The sequence below is a fragment of the Elephas maximus genome, chromosome 4 (assembly GCF_024166365.1).
Source record: "Elephas maximus indicus isolate mEleMax1 chromosome 4, mEleMax1 primary haplotype, whole genome shotgun sequence".
NCBI lineage: Eukaryota > Metazoa > Chordata > Mammalia > Proboscidea > Elephantidae > Elephas > Elephas maximus.
In genome coordinates, this window is record NC_064822.1 from 65,454,297 (window position 1) to 65,476,353 (window position 22,057).

Here is a 22,057-nt window from a genome sequence, read left to right on the forward strand (position 1 = left end):
CACCTATGATAAAATTGGAGGTACACACACACACAAATGACTGCATGCATAACTGGTGAAATCTGAATAAATGGTATGGATTGTTCTATTATGATTTTCTCGGTTTTGATATTGTACTATAGTTACATAAGGTGTTGTTCGGGGGGGATGGCTGCAGGAAGGGTATACTGGACTTGTACATTTCTTTGCAATTTCCTGTTAATCTATTATTTCAAAATAAAAAGTTAAAAAAAATTAGTTGGTGAATTTTACTTGTATGTAAATTACGACAATTAAAAAACCTAGGGGTCAAGTCCACACTGGTATAAATAAGTGATTGAGTATATTAATAAATGGGAGAGATAAATCTCTCATAAAGAATTCCAAAAAAATTATGGAGATACTCTACCCTCAGGGAGGGTGTATTAGATTCCTAGGGCTGTCGAAACAAATTACCACCAAGTGAGTGGCTTAAAAAAAACAATTTATTCTCTTACAGTTCTGGAGCCCAGAAATCTGAAATCAAGGTGTCCAGCGGGCCCTGTTCTCTTTGAAGGCTCTAGGAAAGAACCTTTCCTTGCCTCTTTTATCCTCCGGTAGTTGCTGGCAATCCTTGGCACTCCTTGGCCTGTACAGGCATCATCCAGTCTCTGCCTCCATCTTCACATGGCTTTTTCTGTTCTGTGGCTCTGTCATCTCTTCTTACAGGGACACCAGTCATTGGAGGAGGGTCCACCCAAATACAGTATGAATTTTAGCTTAGCGAATTATATCACCAAAGGCCTTATTTTCAAATAAGCTTACCTTCTGAAGTTCTGGGTGGACACAAATTTTTGGGGGGGAGGGGAGAATATTCAACCCAGAGGAGCCCCTGGGTGGTGCAAATGGTTAAAGTGCTTGGCTGCTAACCGAAAGGTTAGAGGTTCAAGTCCACCTAAAGGCACTTCAGAAGAAAGGCCTGGTGGTCTACTTCTGAAAAATCAGCCACTGAAAACCCTAGGGAGCACAGTTTTACTCTGATACACATGTGGTCACCATAACCAGAGTCTGTGAGGGCCATGAACTGTACAAAATGGGTCCTGCCCTCAAAGGACTCTGGGAGAGAACCAGAGTGCCTTACTGGGCATTGAACTGAGCCAGGAAAAAACATCAAACACCCGACTTTATGGTAATGTCAACTGAAACCTATTAACTAGCACAAAAACAACCCCATCCATCATAGACATGGTTTTGTCTGGTTCCCCCGCATGTATCCTTGCACGTAAGCACTAGGTATACAAACCCACACCCCCCTGTGCAGACCTCTGTCCCCAGTGACTCAGTGCTTCACTGTCCATTGCGGGAATGTTGGCATCTACCTCTGTCTGATAAAAGCTAGATCTGATCAACCTGGCTTTTTCTGCCTTTTTTTTCGGAATCTGACCGGTGCCCCTCAGAGCCACTCCTTGCTGCTGGTCTGGTGGAGTGTGACAGAGTCCGCAGCAACTGTTTTTTGTTTTTTTTCTTTTAATTCAACCCACTACAGAGGGGAAGCATAACTCCCTACTCCTCACATGAGGGCTGCACATAGTGACTTCTTTCCAAAATTGGGGGATGAGGGGCAAAAAGAGTGACTTTACAGTGGAGAAAGCTGACAAACCTGACAAACGCTGCTTCAGCCAGGTGATCAAGGTCAACGACAACAGTCATAAATCATGTTTATAATAGGTACTCTTGAAATGATGTGATGAAAATGGCACTTTATCTCTGTGATCTTTCTCCCCAAAGCCCATAACCCCTGCCTAATCATTAGGAAAACATCAGACAAATTCCAGTAGAGGAGCTTCTACAGCATACCTGGCCAGAATTCCTCAGAACAGTCCAGGTCATCAAAAACAAGAGTATATTAGTACTATACTAATATATTAATAATAGAGGGAAAATTAAATTTAAAAAATTAGACCTGACATCAAAAGAACAAAAGATGCAAAATAGATAAACTAGACCTTATTAAAACTAAAAACTTGTTCTGCAAAAAGCCCTATTAAAAGGATACAAGACAATTTACAGACTGGGAGAAAATATTTGCAAATCACATATCTGACAAAGGATTTGTATTTAGAAAATACAACCCCTGATGCCCTTGAGTCAATTCCGACACATAGCCAGCCACCCTATAGAACAGAGTAGAAGTGCCCCGTAGAGTTTCCAAGGAGTGCCTGGTGGATTCAAATTGCTGACGTTTTGGTTAGCAGCTGAAGCACTTAACCACAATGCCACCAGGGTATCCAGAAAATATAAAGAACTCTGAAAACTCAACTTTAAAAAACAATCCATCTACACCAGTGTTCAATGCAGCGCTATTCACAATAGCCAAAAGGTGGAAACAACACAGATACCCATCAACAGATAAATGGATAAACAAAATGTGGTAATACAATGGAATAGCACTCTGCCATGAAGAGAAATGAAGTCCTGATACATTCCACAACATGGATGAATCTTGAAAACATTTTGCTGAGCGAAATAAGTCAGTGACAAAAGGGCAAATGTTACATGGTCTCACTAATACGAAGTATATACCCAAACCAAACCAAACCTGGTGCTGTCGAGTCGATTCGGCTCATGGCGACCCTATAGGACGGAGTAGAACTGCCCCATAGAGTTTCCAAGGAGCGCCTGGCAGATTCAAACTGCCGACCCTTTAGTTAGCAGCCATAGCACTTAACCACTACGCCACCAGGGTTTCCATGAAGTGTATAGAATAGGTAAATATATAGAGATCAGAGTTTAATAGTAGTGAGGGGTGGGAGCGAGGGAGAATGGGGGAATTATTGTTTAGGAAGCATTTAATTTTTGTGCAAATGGAAAATTTAGCAAAGGCTATTGATCATGGTTGCACAACATGATTAACGTAATTGAGTTCACTGAACTGTGTATGTGAAAAACGTTGAATTGTCAAATGTGGTGCTATGTATATTTTTACAACAATAACTTTAAAATCCAATTAAAAAATAGAGATAAAAATTAATTTAAAAAATAGGTCAGAGAATTTACAATAGACAATATTTTTACTAATGAAAATATGTAAAAACCTGTGTGATACAGGTAAAACTGTACTTTAAGGGAATTTATAGCTTTAAATGTATATATCAGAAGAGAGAAAAGGCTGAGAATTAAGGATCTTCAGAAGTTAGAAGAACAGCAAATTAAACCCAAAGAAAGTAGAAAGAAGTAGTTAATCAGTTGACATCTGAATGCCATTTTTGCTGGTTAGAGTGTCAGCTAATTGCACAGGAACTTAGAAATGTCCACCCACTCCTTATTCCCCTAAACAATGCAAAAAGTTGTGGTACAATGTTTATTCTGGACCAGTGCTGGGGTGGCTTTTGCACACCAGCAATTTCCTTTTATGATATGGTTACCTCACAACTTCATTAGGTTTTCTTGGAGTGGATGCTATAATCTATAACTTCTTGATATGATTTATAATTTTTCACTTAAGAAAGCCTAACCAATATGATTGACATGTTGTTAGGTACCCTTGAGTCGGTTCTATGTATAACAAAAGGAAACATTGCCCGGTCCTGTGCCAGCCTCACAGTTGTTGTTAGTTTGAGCCCATTGTTGCAGCCACTGTGTCAGTCCATCTCATTGAGGGTCCTCCTCTTTTTTGCTGACTGTCTACTTTACCAAGCATGATGTCCTTCTCCAGGGACTGATCCGTCCAGATAACATGTCCAAAGTAGGTGAGACGAAGTCTCGCCATCCTTGCTTCTAAGGAGCATTCTGGTTATACTTCTTCCAAAACAGATTTGTTCGTTCTTTTGGCAGTCCATGGTATATTCAATATTCTTCATGATTGACATAGAAAGTAGCACTATCTTCTGATTATAAAAAACATTCAGGATATAATGTGTCATGTTGAATGAAAATAAGTCAAAATATTTGAAATTTTAATATCCTGGGTACTTTGTGAAATCGTCAGTAAACACATAATGAATGCTCAGAATTGCATCAGACCCCAGGTTTCAATATTTTTCTAGGTCCCATCCTACTCAAAATTCTGAAATGTCCTATCACCCATGTTTCTGAGATATCTGGTAAAAGAAGAATTGATTTGGAATAATAGGTCCTAAGTCTGAAGCCAAGATTTGCTCATTAATACTTGTGTGATTTGTTACAATTTACTTAGCCCTCTAAAGACTCTTTTTTTTTAATTTATAACATCAGGATTAGAATGAAATGGAATGAAGTGATCACAGCAACCCTTCAACAGATAACAGTTATAAAAACTGGATAAAATATCTATTTTAAAAATCTTCTTTAAACACAAAGTGTTCAAAAGTACACAGAAACTATAAACCAAACCAAACCCATTGCCATCAAGTCAATTCCGACTCATAGCGACCGTATGGACAGAGTAGAACTGCCCCATAGAGTTTCCAAGGAGCACCTGGTGTATTTGAACTGCGGACCTTTTGGTTAGCAGCTATAGCCCTTAACCGCTATGCCACCGGGGTTTCCAACAGAAGCTATAAAAAATAGATAACATTTATTCATCAAAAACCACAATTAAAAGTAATAAGAATTGCAAGCGTTTGGTTTTTTGGCATGAAAGTGCTTTCCAACCCCCATGATTCTGGCAACAGAAAGCAGTGGGAGGGATAGGAATCATGGCTTCACTAGACCAAGGTGCTAAAGATCAGAGTTCAGAGTTAGGAAAACAGCAGAAAGTTTAAGGAGGGATTGCCTTAGTTATCTAGTGCTGCTATAACAAATATCACAAGTAGATGGCTTTAAAAAACAGAAATTTGTTCTCCCAGTCTAGGAGGGTAGAAGCCTGAATTCAGGGCACCAGCTCCATGGAAAGGCTTTCTCTCTCTATGGGTTCTGGGGGAAGGTCCTTGTCATCAATCTTCCCCTGGTCTAGGAGCAACCAAAGGACATGCTGTGCTCCAGGAGTATCTTTCTTGGTGATATGACGTCCCTTTCCTCTCTGCTCACTTCTCTCTTATATCTCAAAAGAGATTGACTCAATGTACAGCCTAATCCTGTAGATTGAGTCCTGCCGCATTAACATAACTGCCTCTAATCTTGCCTTCTTAACATCGTAGAGGTAGGATTTACAACACATAGGATAATCACATCAGTTCACAAAACAGTGGACTATCACACAGTACTGGAAATCAAAACCTAACCAAGTTGACACACATTTTGGGGGGACACAATTCATATTTTGGCAGCAATAAAATTATAAAAAGAGTGAGATTCAAAATCTTAAATATAAACTCTGCTCAAATCCCTAGATGACAGCTAAACTATGCTCACCTAAGGATGATTCCCGGGAGCCCAGTAAAAGGCAGGCAGAAGCATAGAGTCTGTTCTAGAAAGATAGAGTTCAATGGGAAAGCTCAGTAACTTTGCAATTTTTTAAACTCAGTTTGTTCCCCAGCCTTCCACAGCCCAGATGGCAGAAAGCTGAGCCCTTGTGACTGGAAGTATAAGAGGACAGAGCCCAGGGTCAACAGAGCAGTTAGAAATTAGAAGGGAATTCTACCAAAAAAAAACCTACCAAAACAAAACTACAGAGAAAATGATCCTAAATAGTTAAGTATGATCTCTGCTGAAATTCTTGGCTGACCACCAAATTTTGCAAGTACAAGAGTCCCCACGGGGCCAGTCTAAAAAAGCAACAACAGAAAGCTATTAAGAACAGAGTAGAGAGATCAGGTGCATTTTGCTGGGAAGATATTTGCCTACTAGAACAACAACAATAAAAATGCCCAGAACACAACAGAATCCAGTATTGCTACAGCTAAAACATACGACATCAAGTTTTCAACCGAAAATTACTAGCTCATTTTACCCCCACAGAGTGTTCCACTTTGACCTACTCCTAAAAACTAGAGGTGGACCACGGGAGCCTACCTCTTACCTCTCTCAGATCATATCCTTGTTGGATGCCCCATATCTGTCCCAAACTATAAGTATGCCAGATTCTCTGATTCTAGTGAGCCCTGCATTTTCCTCAGCTAACTTGTGGTTTTGGCCATGAACCACTGCAAGATTCTCTTGTAAACTCTCGGGGAAGCTGAAGCCATGCCTAAGGTCCAGGAACTCAGTTCGGCTTATCTTCTCCTTGTGCGCCTTCATTGGCAATATTGCCCTCCTCACACATGTATGTGCTTGCTACACATTTCTTCACGACTAAAGAGGTGATGAAATGTTAAAGAGAAGCCAGGAAATGATTGATACAAAAATCAGGATAGTAGTTATCTTGTGAGAAGGGACTGGGGCAAAAAAAGAAAGTGACATGAGTTTCTAAGGCTCCAGTAGAGTTCTATTTCTTGATCTAGGTTGTGAGCACAAGGGTTTCATTTTGTTATTATTTTTTTAATGCATTGCACACATATACTTTATATATAATACTTCACAATTTAAAAACAAAATGAAGACGCAGAATTTCTGGGTTAGATTCTGTCTGTCTTGTCAGAGAAGGTAAATGGATGTCTCAAGTTTTCTTCTCTCACTGAATTTAGAGAATAAGCTTAATTTTGGAGCCAACCTAGAAGAGAATAAGTATCTCTTCCTCATCATTGAAAAACAAAGCAGAAAGACCTATGGAAATACATATGTACATAAATGTAAACTCTATGGACAGAAGTGTTTTCTGTTTTTTTTCCCCCACCACTGTATCTCCGGTGCTTAGAACAAAGTCTGGTAAGTAGCAATATTTAATAAATATTTGTTGAATAAATGAATAAGTTCATGATATTAATGTGTTGTGGTACATCCTGAAGGCTTGGTCATGTTCTCCCTGTAAATTTTGGAAAAGAACATCTGGGTTCGTGTATTATGCCTTGCCTTTTTTTTTTCCCTCAATCTTCCTGCTGATACAGTCAAACAGGGTGAACGAGACTGATATACTTTCAGTTAAATCCTATAACGTTCAACAGATCTCTCTCTGCATGCCCTCAGGAATTTGTACCTCCACTGTAATACCTAATCACACTCTGCCAAGAATGTTTGCATGTCTGGCTTCACCACTGTAAGCCAAATTGTAAAAACAAGTGTCATTCACTCTGCCAAGGTTTTTTTTTTTTTCCTCCCCATCTCAGTGCCTCCAGTTGGTTCCGTTTTGGAAGTTCCTCAGTTAATCAAGCATATCGGCATATATCTACCATTACACAATTATTTCCATCTTGAACTGCATGCACTTGAGGAATATGCCTGAGCATCCATTCCCTTGTCCCTCTCTGAACATTTGGCGATGGTTAGGAAACTTCTCAAATGTTCTAAGACAATTGAGGAGATTGGTGAGCCCAGGGCAACAGAGGACCACTAGAGGGAGGTGTGACCCTCCAAGTGGCCTAATGTTGGCTTCCCAGGCCCTGCCCAAAGCAAGACAGTCAAATCGTGGTTCAAAAGCCAGGGCTCCAAGGTTCTGGCCTTCCCTAACAGTAAAAAGTACTTGAGCTATTTTCATATTTCAAAAATGCTAATGGAAATGTTACTGTTTACTGGCAGTTATTTATTCCCAAAGAGGTTACTCGTATTCTTCCCAAATAGAGATCTTTACCATTTTTGTCTGATAATATGTGCTCTGAAAAAATTCCAATAATAGTAAAAATTCCCTCATAATGTTACTTCCTAGAGATAACCCCTGCTGTTTGACATATATCTATCTTTTTTTTTTTTAATGTCTATGTGACATAAATGGAATCATCTTAACCTGTAAAATAATCTTCCCTTTTACCTTAATAAGGGAATTCTTTACCGTGGATTTAAATCTACCTCGTTTTTAAATTTTTATTTTATTTTTATGACTGTATAAATACAATATATGACACTATCTGGACATAATTAAGCAAAGTTATATCCATTGACATTTAGTTTAGCTTTTTTTTTTTAAGCTATTGCCAACGATGCTGCAATGAGTGTCTTTGTATGGTTGTCTCATTAATGCCTATGCACAAATTCCTAGAAATGTAATTGGTGGATGAAAGGGTATTCACATTTTATGTTTTCCTACACATACTGGCATTTATTGCATACATTCTATGAGCTAGACAAAATACGTATTGTATTAGATGATTATCTCATCACATCCTCACAGCAACCTTTTTGAAATAGCTTCAAGCATTATTTCATTTACATACAAAGAAATTGAGACTCAAACATTTGCAAAGTAACTTGCCCAAGGTCACAAAGCTAGCAAGTGGTAGAGCTGGGATTTTTCATTTTTGTCTTTACCAACTCTTGAAAACCTGGGTCTAATCATAGCAATGAATCTTTGGTGGTATAGTGGTTAAGTGCTGTGGCTGCTAACCAAAAGGCTGGCAGTTCAAATCTACCAGGTGCTCCTTGGAAACTTTATGGGCCAGTTTTACTCTGTCCTATAGGGTCTCTATGAGTCGGAATCTACTAGATGGCAGTGGTTTTGGGGTTTTAATCATGGCGAAAATGGCTCTTTTATCTGATTGCCTTTCAGGATGACATACCAATTTACTCTTCCTCCAAATTTTATGTAGGAGTGCCCATTTATCCACAACTTCCTCAGCCCTAAACATTTTTCAGTCTTTCTTAATATGATAGATGAAAAATGTTTCACTGCTTTTCTTTTACACTGAGACTGAGAATATGTGCTTATTGTTTTGTTGGTTTCCTGACTTGCTTAGGACATTCAAGATTAGATAGTCCATTACAATCTTCTGGTATTTTTATTATTTAAGTTTTCATATTTTAATTCATTTTGAATTTATTTCAGTATCAAGTTTAGTTTATAAGACATTTGGAGTGCCATAATTCCACAAATCTCAGTGTTATTTACAAAAGAATCACTTGATGATAAAGGAATGTGGTTTATGGGACCACATGCATTTATCATAACCTGATGGTTTGTGAGAGTCTGATATCACATTTGCTGTAAAATACTCTCTCACTCCTCAGGAATTAGGCTAACTCAGCGGGAATATGCAAGTTGGTAAAGTTGAACTTTTTCACACAATAGATAATAGCTGATGTTACATCCCAAGTTTTTCATTTGTAAACTAGCTTCGTAATTTTGAGTATAGTAACTGTTTCCACATTTGAGACAGAGTGTACGAATTACTAGTCCTTGGGTGGTGCAAAAGGAGCCCTGGTGGCACAGTGATTCAGCCTTGGCTGCTAACCGAAAGATTGGTGGCTCAAACTCACCAGCCGCTCTGTGGGAGAAAGATATGGCAGCCAGCTTCAGTAAAGATTTCAGCCTTGGGAACCCTATGGGGCAGTTCTGCTCTGTCCTATAGGGCCACTGTCTATGAGCTGGAATTGACAGCAACTATTAATAGTAATGAATTACTACATACACATACACAAGCGCATATATGTTTGCGTAGAGAAATCTGTGGATATGAATACACACCAAACTCCTAACAGTGGTTATATTCAAAAAGAATTGTTGACAGGGGAGGCGTTGAAAGAGATGGTGGATAAGTGGTGAAGAAGAAATGGTGCTTAAAAAAACAACTGTGCATCCTTCAGAAATTTTTCTTTTCTTTACATTGTGTAATAAGCATGCATCATTTTTTTTCAAATTTTTTAAAAGAGTGAAAAATGTTTTAATTATTAAAAGTTTAAATCAATAACAAATATTGGACTATCGAGTCTACCCAGAGGCACTTCAGAAGAAAGGCCTGGTGATCTACTTTAAAAAAAAAAAAAGCCATTGAAAACCCTATGGATTACAATAATCCGATCCACAACAGATCACCAGACCATGCAAGATCGGGCAGCATTTCCTTCTGTTGTGCGTGGGCTTGCAGACTCAACAACAGCTCACTACAACAACAAAACTACATATAATACATCGTGGTGATCTAAACTAACCTAAGGAGCCTCGGTGGCACAGTGGTTAAGAGTTTGACTGCTAACCAAAAGGTCAGCAGTTCAGACCCACCAGCTGCTCCTTTGAAACCCTATGGAGCAGTTCTACTCTGTCCTATAGGGTCACTAAGCGTTGGAATGGACTCCACAGCAATTGGTTTTTTAACATAAACTCAATCAAATGTGCAATTTCCATATGTATTTGTTAGTGTTTCTGAACTCTACATTGTAAAGCCAATTTAGCTGTGGCTCTGCTGCAGCAGGTACATACTAGTTTTACTTTATATCAGAAACTCTTGGTTTCCCACTCATAACCAAGGATTCACCCTCTTCTCAAGGTCATGTCTTTTTGTCAGATGGTGAATCTTGCTTGATCTAAGCCATTTATGATTATCTCATTTGCTCGTTAGTTAAACCATGGGTTTATGTCAATTCTGGATGATAATATGGCTGAAAGCCTTCTGAGAACACTTTTCTGGCTTTTATATTGTCCACCGGTAAAACTAATAACTCTGACAGCCCTGTTGGGACCCAGAGTGGAACCAGCTTCAGAGGGCTGGTCAATACGCTGACTGAGGATGACAAAACATAGACATGGAAGGAACATAAAGCAACAGTAACTCTGAGCCACTGGATTGAAAAACAGAAGCAAAATTCCAACCTTCATGTTATTTGAGAAGTAAAATATAATATTGTTTAAGCCATTTTTTGATGGGATTTTTGTTACCTGAGCCAAATGCAAACCAAAATGCACTCTAATTTCATGGATTTTTATATTTGGAAATTCTCATTATTCTTCAAATTTTTTTTATTATTATCAAATATTTATTCACCTTAACTAACTTTAGAATCAGATTGTCAAGTATCCTAAAAAAACACACATATAATTAGAAGAATTTTAACTTCACTACAGTAATGAGTCTTCCCCTTCAAGAACATAATGTCTTCCCCTTCAAGAACATAGTATTTATTTATTCAAATATCCTTTTATGTTAGTTAATGAAGTTCTACAACTTTCTTCATACGCATTTTACGTAATCCTTATTAGATCCCTAATATCTATCCCAAAAGTAGACTGGCACAAATTCTTTTAATAACTCCCATAGAATTTTGTCATGAAAAAGAATTTGAATTTTATTCAGTATGCCTCTGATCTCTGAGTGCTTGCTAAAAAATGTATTTTCTTGGGCTCTAAACTCAGGAATCCTGATTCCGTAATTTGTGATAATTCCCCAGAATCTGGATTTTAAAAAAAAAAAACCTGTAAAGATTATTTTGCTTAACATGGGATACTAAAAGAATACTATGATACGTAAGTGTTAGCTACTAAAAGGTTTTGTTTTGTGGAATAACATACTTAAATTTGCTTTTTAGGTTATTTTCCCTGTACTATATATAGAGAAGGAACCCCTGGTGGTGTAGTGGTTTAAGTACTATGGCTGTGAACCAAAGGGTCGGCAGTTCAAATCCACCGGGCGCTCCTTGGAAACTCTATGGGGCGGTTCTACTCTGTCCTATAGGTCTCTAGGAGTTGGAATTGGCCCGACGGCACTGGGTTTGGTTTGGTTTTGGTTATAGAGAAGAAAGGCGTTCTGGTGGTGCAGTGGTTAGGAGCTCAGGCTGCTAACCAAAAGCAGTTTGAATCCACCAGCTGCTCCTTGGAAATCTTGTGAGGCAGTTCTACTCTGTCCTATAGGGTCGCTGTGGGTCGGAACTGACTCCATGGCAATGGATTTGGGTTTTTTTTGGGGGGGGGGGTTATAAAGAAAAGAAGCCATGGTGGTGCAGTGGTTAAGGCGCTCGGCTGCTAACCGAAAGTTTTGGCAGTTCGAACCCCCCAGCTACCCCACGGGAGAAAGATGTGGCAGGCTGCTTCTATAAAGATTACAGCCTTGGAAACCCTAAGGGCAGTCTACTCTATAGGGTCGCTTTAAGTTAGAATCCACTGGATGGCAATGCGGTTGGTTTGGGGTTTATGGAGAAGGGATTGGGGGTGGGAAGACCAGAAATAGATCAGTTAACATATTTTAATGATCAGGCCTAATAACGAGGATCTAGATTAGGATCCTATGGGGAAGAGTGTAACAGAGAGGAACATAGGGAGTTTTGGAGTCAGACAAAATCTGGGTTTGAATCCAAATTTTTACCACATACAACCAGTTATCATCTTTGGCATGTTGTTTAAGCTTTTGGCCTCTTTTTCCTTATATAAAAATGGTTATAATAATAATACCTACATCATATGAATATACGGAGAGTATGAAAAAAATGTGCTACACATTAGGGGCTCAATACATCATGTTTTTGTTGTGGCATGGAGTTGAGTTGATCCCTACTCATAGTGACCCTATAGGCCAGAGTAGAACTGCCCCGTAGGGCTTCCCAGGTGGTAATCTTTACAGCACTTTGCCAGCTCTTTGCAAACTGTAAAGCAGCTGGTGGGTTCAAACCTCTGACCTGTCAGTTAGCAGCAGAGCACTTAACCATTGTGCCCCCAGGGCTCCTTCGATGTATCACGCCTAATATGGAAACCTGTCGGTTAGTTTGGAATATATTTAAGAGGTAGACTTAGATACTAGTCACTACAGAGATATAGCGGTTAAAAGTAAATATCCTAGGATAATGGCCAGACTTCTGGGTATAATAATAGGGTGGGTTATAGTGTCACGAATCAGCATTAGAAATGCTGTGAAAAAGGAGAAAGGAAAACGATAATGGGGTTTAATTTTGGATTTGAAGTGTCAGTGAAATTTCCATAACTGTAGGTTGACATTTACTGAGTGCCTACTATATTCCACAATCTGGGAGCTCTTTTGCATACATTACCTACCACCAATCCTCACCACAATGGAGTAAGAAAATTACTACTCTTATTTTACAGATGAGGAAATGGGAGTATTAGAAAACAGGTTTGTACACATGGAGATACCAAGTAGCAGGTATGTCCTGAGCGGGGACACTGCAGTTACAGATTTGGGAATGTTTGGCCTAGGGGTGTGGAGGTGCTAGTGAGAAAAAAGGGTAAAGGGTAAAGACAGAGAATAGAACAGGGCTGCCTACAACACTACTATTCATAGAGTGGACAGAGAAAGAAAATCCCATAAAAAAGCTGCAAATTAAAGATGGGAGAGGCATCCTAGCTAGGTCCAAAGAATGTAACCATTCGAGTTTCTATAAAGACAGGCTGTCATGTCTACATTCCTTACTCCTGAAGCCTAGCGAACTCCTAGCAAAATATCTGATATTTAGTTAAGTATTAACAAATATTTGTTGACTGAACTAATGAAGGGTACATTTTGAGGTCATTGGTAATTTTAGCTTGATTGGTTAGGGGCAGAACGTGGATTGCAGTGGATTGAAGAGGAATGGAGCAGTTTCTCGGTAGAGACAAGGGTTGTATTTGACTCAGACAATAAATGCAAGGCAGCAACGTTGGATGTTATTTAAATTTCCTGAGCTTGTTTCTTTGTACATAAATAGTAGTTAACCTCAGATTGCCACTTACGGATCAAGTGAAGTTTATGTTCTCCCATGTAGTGCTATATAAAGTACTCTTAAAGGAATTTTGCTCCAAGTTGGGCCTCACTTTTTTTCACTTTTAGAAGATGCAAGTAGTATTTAAGAAAAGGCAGAGTAAAGAGCCACTGATAGTTAAAAATCATATTTCCTATGAAGACTGATATAGAAGATACTTATAGCAAGGGCTTTTTTGCTTGCAGAGTCTGAGTAGATAAAAGGTAGCATTTTTGACTTGAGGAGATAGGGAAACCCTGGTGGTGCAGTGGTTAAGAGCTGCAGCTGCTAACCAAGAAGCCGGCAGTTTGAATCCCACCCACTGCTCCTTGGAAACCTATGGGCAGTTCTACCCTGTCCTATAGGGTCACCCTTGAAGGCAACTAGTTTGATGATATAGGAATTAGTTAGGGAATCAGTGTGAGTTCACACACTTGTAATAGTTCAGTGGGCAGCACTGTGAAGGAAATCTGCAGAGCCTGACAGTCTGGGGGATGTTAAGTATAATTGTAGGATGAATAAAAAGCTCAGGATGGGCAGGAGGTTTAAGATTTGAGATCTAGGATCTGAGAGGCTAAGATTTAGAAGTTGCAGAGCAGACAAAATACATAGTTAATCTGGTGTAACGTGTTTGTTGTATTGTGCGAGGATGCTCTCTACAGCTGGAAGAGAGGAAAACAAGTGGAACTTATGTAAACCATAAGATGTGTTAACTTGAGATGTTAGTAACCTGTAAGACACATTAGACTTAGGTAAGTGGAGCACATGTGTACAGAACATAGGGATAGGAGCAAGGGGTACCTAATTGTCTTATTAATTCTAACACTAAATATCGTTACAAGAGGCACTCAACATCCCCAACTCTTAAATTGGCCATCCATTGGTGACACCCATCCCAGTCCCACAAGTACCTTGCCCAAGTAAAGCAAATAAATTCCATAGCTACTCATCAAGCTAAGAGGAACTAGAGTCATGGCCAGTTCTTGCCCCTAGGTGTCTCTGATAGAGCTAACCTGTGACCTGACCGTCTGCAGACACATTCCTTTTGCAGAGCCTAGCCGTGGTTCAATCTCAAATTCTTGTCCTCAGTCCCCATCCACAGTTCTTGTAAATAAGCCATCAGTGTAGAAGGATGGTGCATCAGAGACAGGACTCATGAACCATGCTAACCTTTCTACTCTACTTGCACTGAATCTTAAGTGCATTCGCCTACCACATCTTGTGCCCCTTGTTTTTCACCTCTTATAATTTATTATGGTTCGAGCATCTTTGATTTGTGAGCTTTTGTTTCTTGGAAGATCACCTGGAAGCATACTTGGAGGTAGTGATACCATTGCATTATAGTAATTTTCCAGGACTTTCTTTTTGGACCAGTTTAACCCGGAATGGCTTAAGCTGGGAGACTCACCACCAGCTGCTGCTGCTTTTCTATCAGGTTTCACTTCTACCTCACACCAAGGAAGCTATTCAAATGCCTACATTTTGGTATCCTTAGTCGAACTAACTTCCTGTGCCAGAAGCTTTTGTCTGCCCCAATTAACTTCTTTCTTTAACAAATTCCCTTTAACTTCAGGCTTGAGGCAAAAGCTGACATGGCCCCAGGAGGCATGCAATATTTACCAACATCCTCCCCCACATTTCCCTGCCTGTCTGGCAGTTGTTGGCCTTTATCTTTTTCCCTGCAGTAGCCAGGTTTTTCTGAATAGTAGGATTATTCAGAGTAGAATTAACCTTGTCCTTACCCCAAGAACTAGGTGCTTGAAATTTCCTTCTGTAAAGATTTACAGACTTGGACACCCTATAGGGCAGTTCTACTGTCCTATAGGGTCGCTAATGAGTGAACTCAATGGCAGTAGCTATTTTGTTGGGTCTTTTCACCTTATTCGCCTTCTATTGTGTATATTCTTGGTGATCCTGTGACCAAAAAAAGGGTTAAGCTGACAAGCCTTAAGTTGAGTTTACACCTAGGAAAGGACTTAAATTTTGCATTTCGGAAAAGCCTTTTTTTTTTTTTAGCCTTTTTGAAGCTTCCTCTTAACAGTGACTTACAGATAGTGAATTTTGCTCTAATATTTACTGGTTTTAGTCTAATAAAAAGTGATCATTTACCATTTTAGGGATTAACTATGTTTTTCAAGTTTCTAGAACATCAAGACCCTGTAGGACAGAGTAGAACTGCCCCATAGGTTTTCCTAGGCTGTAATCTTTTACAGGAGCAGATCCCAGATCCAGAAGCAGATCTCCAGGTCCCAAGGAGCTGCTGGTGGGTTCAAACCAAACTTTTCCGTTAGCAGGTGAGCGCTTAACCGTTGCACCACCAGCTATGGTACTTCACAGCTATGAGATATAAATTTCGGGAAAGATATTTATGATACATTCTCAAGTAGAAAAAGCAAACTGCAGAACAATATGTCCTACATCAAACAAAGTATTTAAGACCTGTGTGTTTAATGAAATTTTTACTGTTTGAACCTCTGGGTAAAATTAGGGCAGAAGACAGTTAACAGTAAAATGGTATTATTTTATTTATCTGTACTAATATTTATAAATCAACCAGCCATACTGGTACTATTACCATAATGCAGCAAAATACAAAACATCTTTCAACACATATTCAAATAATGAACAAGTTAGAGGTTATAATAAAACAGAGCAGAAGGGTGGAGGAAATCAATGAAGCTCCTTATGGCTTAACCCTTCACCTTAAGCCTTCCAATTCTATAAAATACAAATAATCCTTTACCACATCTTTGTGCTTTTAGTTTCTATTCTTGAGGCCAGATTCTAAAGATATCTAAGCCAAAGACGTATTTTATCATGTTGTCCAGAGCAACAAAGGTGCCTGTTAATGAAACCTGTTTGCTTAAATGTCCATCATAACCCTGCTCCCCCAATCTATACAACAGGCACAAAGAAAACCAGGATATCATGGCAGAGATATATAGCTCTAAAACAAGAAGTCCTACAGGAGAGGAAGCAATGCAGCCACTGCCCAGATTAACATTGAATTATATACCCATTGTCACCACATCTTCAGGCTGTATGTTCATGGAATAATTTAGGAATAAATCTATGGTTTGTGAGGTCTCCAGATCACTGACAGAATTTTGCTGAAACTGGACCTGGGGCAGCAGGAATTCCTCTCCACAGTTTTGGAACTGATTGTTCCAGACCTGGTTGTTCCAGGATGATTGGTTGTTCCAGGATGATTGGCTGTTCCAGGATGATTGGCTGTTCCAGGAGTGGTTGCTCCAAGCCTGGCTGTTCCAGGAGTGGTTGCTCCAAGCCTGGCTGTTCCAGGAGTGGTTGCTCCAAGACTGACTGTTCCAGGTCTGGTTGCTCCAAGTCTGGTTGCTCCACATCGAAAGGTTTCCAGAGGGAAGGCATCCCTGGTGAGAGGAAGAGTAGAGGTCCAGGAACTCTATAGGTACCGAGACCTTCTGAAAGAGAATGGTGGTAACTGAAAGGGTACAAAGAATATCAGAATTGTCTGTGGTCGAGGTTGTATGTTTCAGGGATGGACAAAACTAAAAGGCCATTGGAAGAAAACAGCACACAAATAAGTTTCTTGTTACCTGAGCCACACTATTGCTAGTCTTTGACCAGTTGGTGTTTTTCTGCCACCTCTTACATTTCATTCTCTGGTTCTGGAACCAGGTCTTAACCTGTAGGAAAAAGGCAAGGGTGAAACTTCAGACACTAGAAATGTAGGCATGCTTGAGAAAGAGATGCCGTTCACTAGTTTCCCTGGCAGTTAAAAAAAAAACAAAAACAAAAACAAAACTACCTAAAGTTCAGGAACAGAATTTGAATTTCTAGATCCCTTTTAAAAATCCTGAGCCAATGTTCTGAGAATAAATATCCAAACCCCTCTGAGCCAATGTTCTGAGAATAAATATCCAAACCCCTCAAGACAGTTGGCCGCTTTTTGTTTAATAAATCAAAGCACACTACATCTCTCTCTACCAATTAGTTCACATTAAAATTTCTGATCTCCCTTTTTTATAGGGCTTACCCAAGCATTAGTTACAGCCCCCCCCAAGCTTATTTATATTTAATGATAATGGTAGCATTTCAATTCAGGAATTATAAAATATAACACTAGGACAATGACTATAAAATATCAAGTTACATTCCAAAACACATCAAACTAAAATTCCCAGATGGCTTACTGACTATGAGTTAAGAAAATGAGATCATAGAAGGGCCAGAAAACAAATATCTTGGAATAGGGAAGGACTTTATAAGTATGGCACCAAAAGACAAACTAAAATATTTTACTGAAGAAAAGCCTTCAATACATCATTATAAATGATACACAATTGATATAGAGATGAGCTTTTAAATCCATTTTAAAAAGTGAACATTGGCTAGAAAATAAAGAGTAAAGAGGATTAAAGCAATTGAGAGGGGGAAAAAAAATGGCCAATAACACAGATGAAAAATTATCAACCTCAGTAATCAAATGCTTGCATGTCTGGAAGTTAAGAGTAGTCCTTCTGTGATTAAGGAAAAATGGGAAACATTTTCACAATCTTGGTTTGTGCAACAAGGGAAGGTGGTTAAATAATGATGACATATTCACACAACAGAATATGTAATGGAAGGAGTGCTGGTCAAGAAACCAAAATATTCAATTTTCATTCAATTATCTGGGGGGGGGAGGAGGGGAGGTTCATCCACAAAAATGTTATTGGATCCTGATCTGCTCATCAGTTTTATCTTATTGCAAGAACAAAGCAAGCTTACCTGTTTGTAGGTAAGGTTCAGGGCTTCGGAAAGCTCTTGCATCTGCTGGAGGCTGAGATATTTCTGTTTCTGAAACCTGTCTTTGAGTATGCACAGCTGCATCTGGGAGAACACGGTTCTGACCTTCTGCTTCTTGCCCTGACCCTTACCTTCCTTCTTCACCGTGCTCTTCCCCACTAAAGCAGAAGTGGACGGTTTTATTTGGGGACTGGTGGAAGAATCAGGGCTATCCTGAATAAGCCCATCCGTGGAGGAAGGAAGAGGAGAGGCTGTTGGGAGAAAATAAAATGACAAACTTTTACCTAAAACCTTGCAAATATCAAAATATTCTATTTACAAACATTGTTTTCAATTCACTTTCATAAATCCTCACAAGCCCCAAAGCTAGTTAGGCATTAAGTAACATCTTAATTCTTAACTGACAATTATTGAGCACTTTGCTAACCTCATGTACACCTAACAATCCAAGAAATGCTATTGATGACTGATTTTAACATGTAATGGAACAAGCTCAGAGAGGCTTTTAACAATGTGACCACCACCATACATTGCTGGGGAGCAGAGTGGAACTCAAACCTCAGGCAACTTACTCTGGCAACCACCTTTAACTGCGCACTGCTGTCAGAAAGAATGGTGATCACCCAACTAATGCCTACCTTAGCTCTCCATAAAGAACTTGTTTGTAACCTTACTCAGCACTACCTATGTAATTTTTTAACTAACTACATGATCAGATTCTGGGTACCCTACAAAATCAACAATGTACTGCCCAGGTTATTTCTAAATACCAGGACTAGCAGATGTGAACTGATAGGCTTCCATCTCAATCCAGACGTTGCCTTTACAAGCTGTGACCTCATCTCCAAAATAATTCCACCCTCACAGGGTTTCTTCATGGATTAAAACGAGGTAATAGATAAAAAATGCTTAGCACAGGACCTGACATTAATCGATTTAGTAACTAAAAATTAGGTTTACTTCTGTTATTACCTAGACTTAGTAGCCACTTAAATATTTGCACTGAGGTGTTCCTAGGTTCACAGTGAAATTCTATCCTGTAGTCTTGGAAGAAATAGACCTTAAACAGCAAAAATTCACCATCTTGTGTTTCTTGCCAGTAGGCCTAAGAAAGTCTTCCACTAATGACTAGAAGTGGAGCAGACCATGTTCTAAAAATTAGGTATACAAACATTAAGGAGCCCTAGTGGTTCAACAGGAAACTACTCTGTCCCATAGGGTCACTATGAGTAGGAATCGACTTGATGGCACTGGGTTTAGTGGTTCAGTGGAAACCCTGGTGGCATGGTGATTTTAAGTGCTGAGGCTGCTAACCAAAAGGTCAGCAGTTCGAGTCCACCAGGAGCTCCTTGGAGACTCTATGGGGCAGTTCTACTCAGTCCTGTAGGGTTGATATGAGTCGGAATTGACTCGGCGGCACCGGGCTTTTTTTTTTTTTTAAGTAATACAGTGGTTAAGTGCTCAGCTGCTAACCAAAAAAAAAAGACCTGCCAGTCTGCGACAGTAAAGATTACAGCCTAGTAAACTCTGTGGTACAGTACTACTCTGTCCTGAGTCGGAATCGACCTGATGGTACCTAACAAAGTACAAACCTTGTACTTGCTTGCTAAGAAGGATCGGCCCACTGTTTGTTCCCAAGCTTGTCCTCTTACAACCCAGCACCCTATTCAATGTTTGAAATTATAAAAACAAGGACATTATCACAAAGTTTAGAAAAACGGGATCATATTCAAGCCTAACACTCGAATATAGCAGTTATTTTGCTCAATTATTCCTCCTCCTTAACTTATTTTTACAGTTTTAACAAATGCAATTTTGTAACCTAGTTTATGTCGTGTTAAAAAATGGCATTCCTGGATGAAAGGAGCTTACTTTTTTATTTCAAAACTCCATTTCCAATAAAGTGGTAGCAGATTCACAGTATCCCAAGCATTCCTCGGTTACCATTCAGAAGCATTAGTAATACGGATTTTGAAGCCAAACTAGTTCGAATCCCAACTCTAGCCACTTTGATGATCAGCAGATTGAACTTCCTGGAATTATCTTTACCATAAAATGAGGTGAACACTTCTGTGAGTTTTATGAGAATTGGGCATGGTACCTAGCACATATACTTAAACTCAGAGCTGCCCAATATTATCCACACACACCCAGAAGCTGGGAGAAAAGCCAACTCTTACAGTCCTTATTTCAGTTACAGTAAAATACCTCAAGGTGAGATTTATGGAATTAGCCATGCCATTGCTGGCACTCTGTGAATAAAAGTAAATAAAATAAAAACGTGATGCTCACTGCCAATCCGTGTTCTGTCTTCTAGCCAATTAACAGTAACACTTACTGACAACTGTGTGCCCAGTACTATAGTGTTAAGATTTATTTATGCACCCGCTCATTTAATTATTACAGTAACACATCTGTATTCCCACACTACCTAAGCTTGCAGGTTTCTCAATAACTAGCAAGGGCACTGTTTAACTACTGAGAGTTCTCATCTCTCAGCCCTAATTCACACCTGGGACAGGACATAGTTAAAATGGCACGAGCCACCAAGTTACAATCCAAAGAGGGTGTCAAGAGGCTTAATAGATAACGATATCTTACTTGTATTCCAAACTCAAACCCACAGCCGTCGAGCCCATTCCGGCTCATAGCGACCCCATAGGACAGAGTAGAACTGCCCCATACAGTTTTCAAGGCTATTAATCTTTACGGAAGCAAACTGCCACATCTTTCTCCTCAGGAGCGGCTGTTGGGTTTGAACTGCTGACCTTTGGGTTAGCAATCAAGTGCTTTAACCACTGTACCACCAGGGCTCCTTCTCCTTAAATTAATGGGCTAGAATTGCTCAAGAGGGATATAGATGACCCTCAATTCCCTTTCCTTCTTTCTCTTTCCGTTAAGGAAGTTAGACCTCCAAGGATTAAATTTTTCTTACCAGTCTCTGAGTAGAGTGCCTCAGCAGATGACATTTGCAAGGATGTGTAATTTTCTTCAGCCTCCAAAATCGCAGATATTGGTGAAGTGTCCCTAGAATCACATGCTTCAGGCAGGCTTTGGGGAGAAGCTAGATCCACACTCATGTTGTTGGGTAGAAGAATAACAACAAAAAAGACTTAGACTGTGATAAAGGCCAAGTCAGACTTAAAGGTTTTTCAGTGGAAAATATGAAGATCTCCAGATAGGAGAGTATTAAAAGGCTGGGTTGAAGGGAATAGCCCCAAGAGCCAACAGGAGAGCAGCCCAATCCAACAAAAATGAAAGGTTTGGAGTCTCTGGATTTATAAATGAAGGCTCAGTATATAACGAAGGCCTTAGGCCGGCCCCTTCTGGCTGCCCTCATTCCACCACACACCCTGGTGAATTCCCAGTTAATCCTGTCTGCCAGTCTCATCAAGTCCATTGTAATGCAAAAGTTCCTGAAAGTAGAGCTGCAGGGTAACCCAGACTGGGTGGAGAAGGAACTAGAAACCTGGGGCCAAATAACCGACAGACAAAATAACCAAAAATCAAACCCCTTGCCCTCAAGTCAATTCCGACTCCCAGCGATTCTATAGGACAGAGTAGAACTGCCCCATACGGTTTCCAAGGCTGCAAATCTTTAACCAAAGCAGACTGTCACATCTTTCTCCCTTGGAAGTGGCTGGTGGGCTCAAACCGCCGACCTTTTGGTTCGCAGCCGAGCACTTTAACCACTGCACCACCAGGGCTCCTTGTCAGACAAAATAAACCCGGCAATTAAGTACTTCCAAGTTCACCGTGTTTCCACCTGTTAAATCAAAGATGCACCTCCAATATCCGAGGCTACCTCTGGTAATGGGTAATTAACTTTGGTTTTGAGATCCTTCTGAAAACCAAAACCAAATCAACTGCTTTTGAGTTGATTCCAACTCGTACCAACCCAACAGAACAGAGGATAACTGCCCCATACGATTTCCAAGGAACCCTGCTG

At 39.7% G+C, this 22,057-nt stretch overlaps 1 protein-coding gene across 1 annotated transcript in view; it reads right to left on the reverse strand.

Annotated features, from left to right (window-relative positions):
- The window catches only part of NANOG (Nanog homeobox), a 48,719-nt gene extending 27,531 nt beyond the window's left edge, over nucleotides 1-21,188 (reverse strand). Inside the window, exons 1-4 of the mRNA XM_049884818.1 lie at nucleotides 21,044-21,188; nucleotides 18,091-18,359; nucleotides 16,917-17,006; nucleotides 16,368-16,781 (exon numbers count right to left, since the gene is read on the reverse strand). Of these exons, the coding sequence (XP_049740775.1) occupies nucleotides 16,368-16,781; nucleotides 16,917-17,006; nucleotides 18,091-18,359; nucleotides 21,044-21,188 (918 nt within the window). The remainder of the gene's footprint in view (nucleotides 1-16,367; nucleotides 16,782-16,916; nucleotides 17,007-18,090; nucleotides 18,360-21,043) is intronic.
- Between the last annotated feature and the right edge of the window lie 869 nt (nucleotides 21,189-22,057).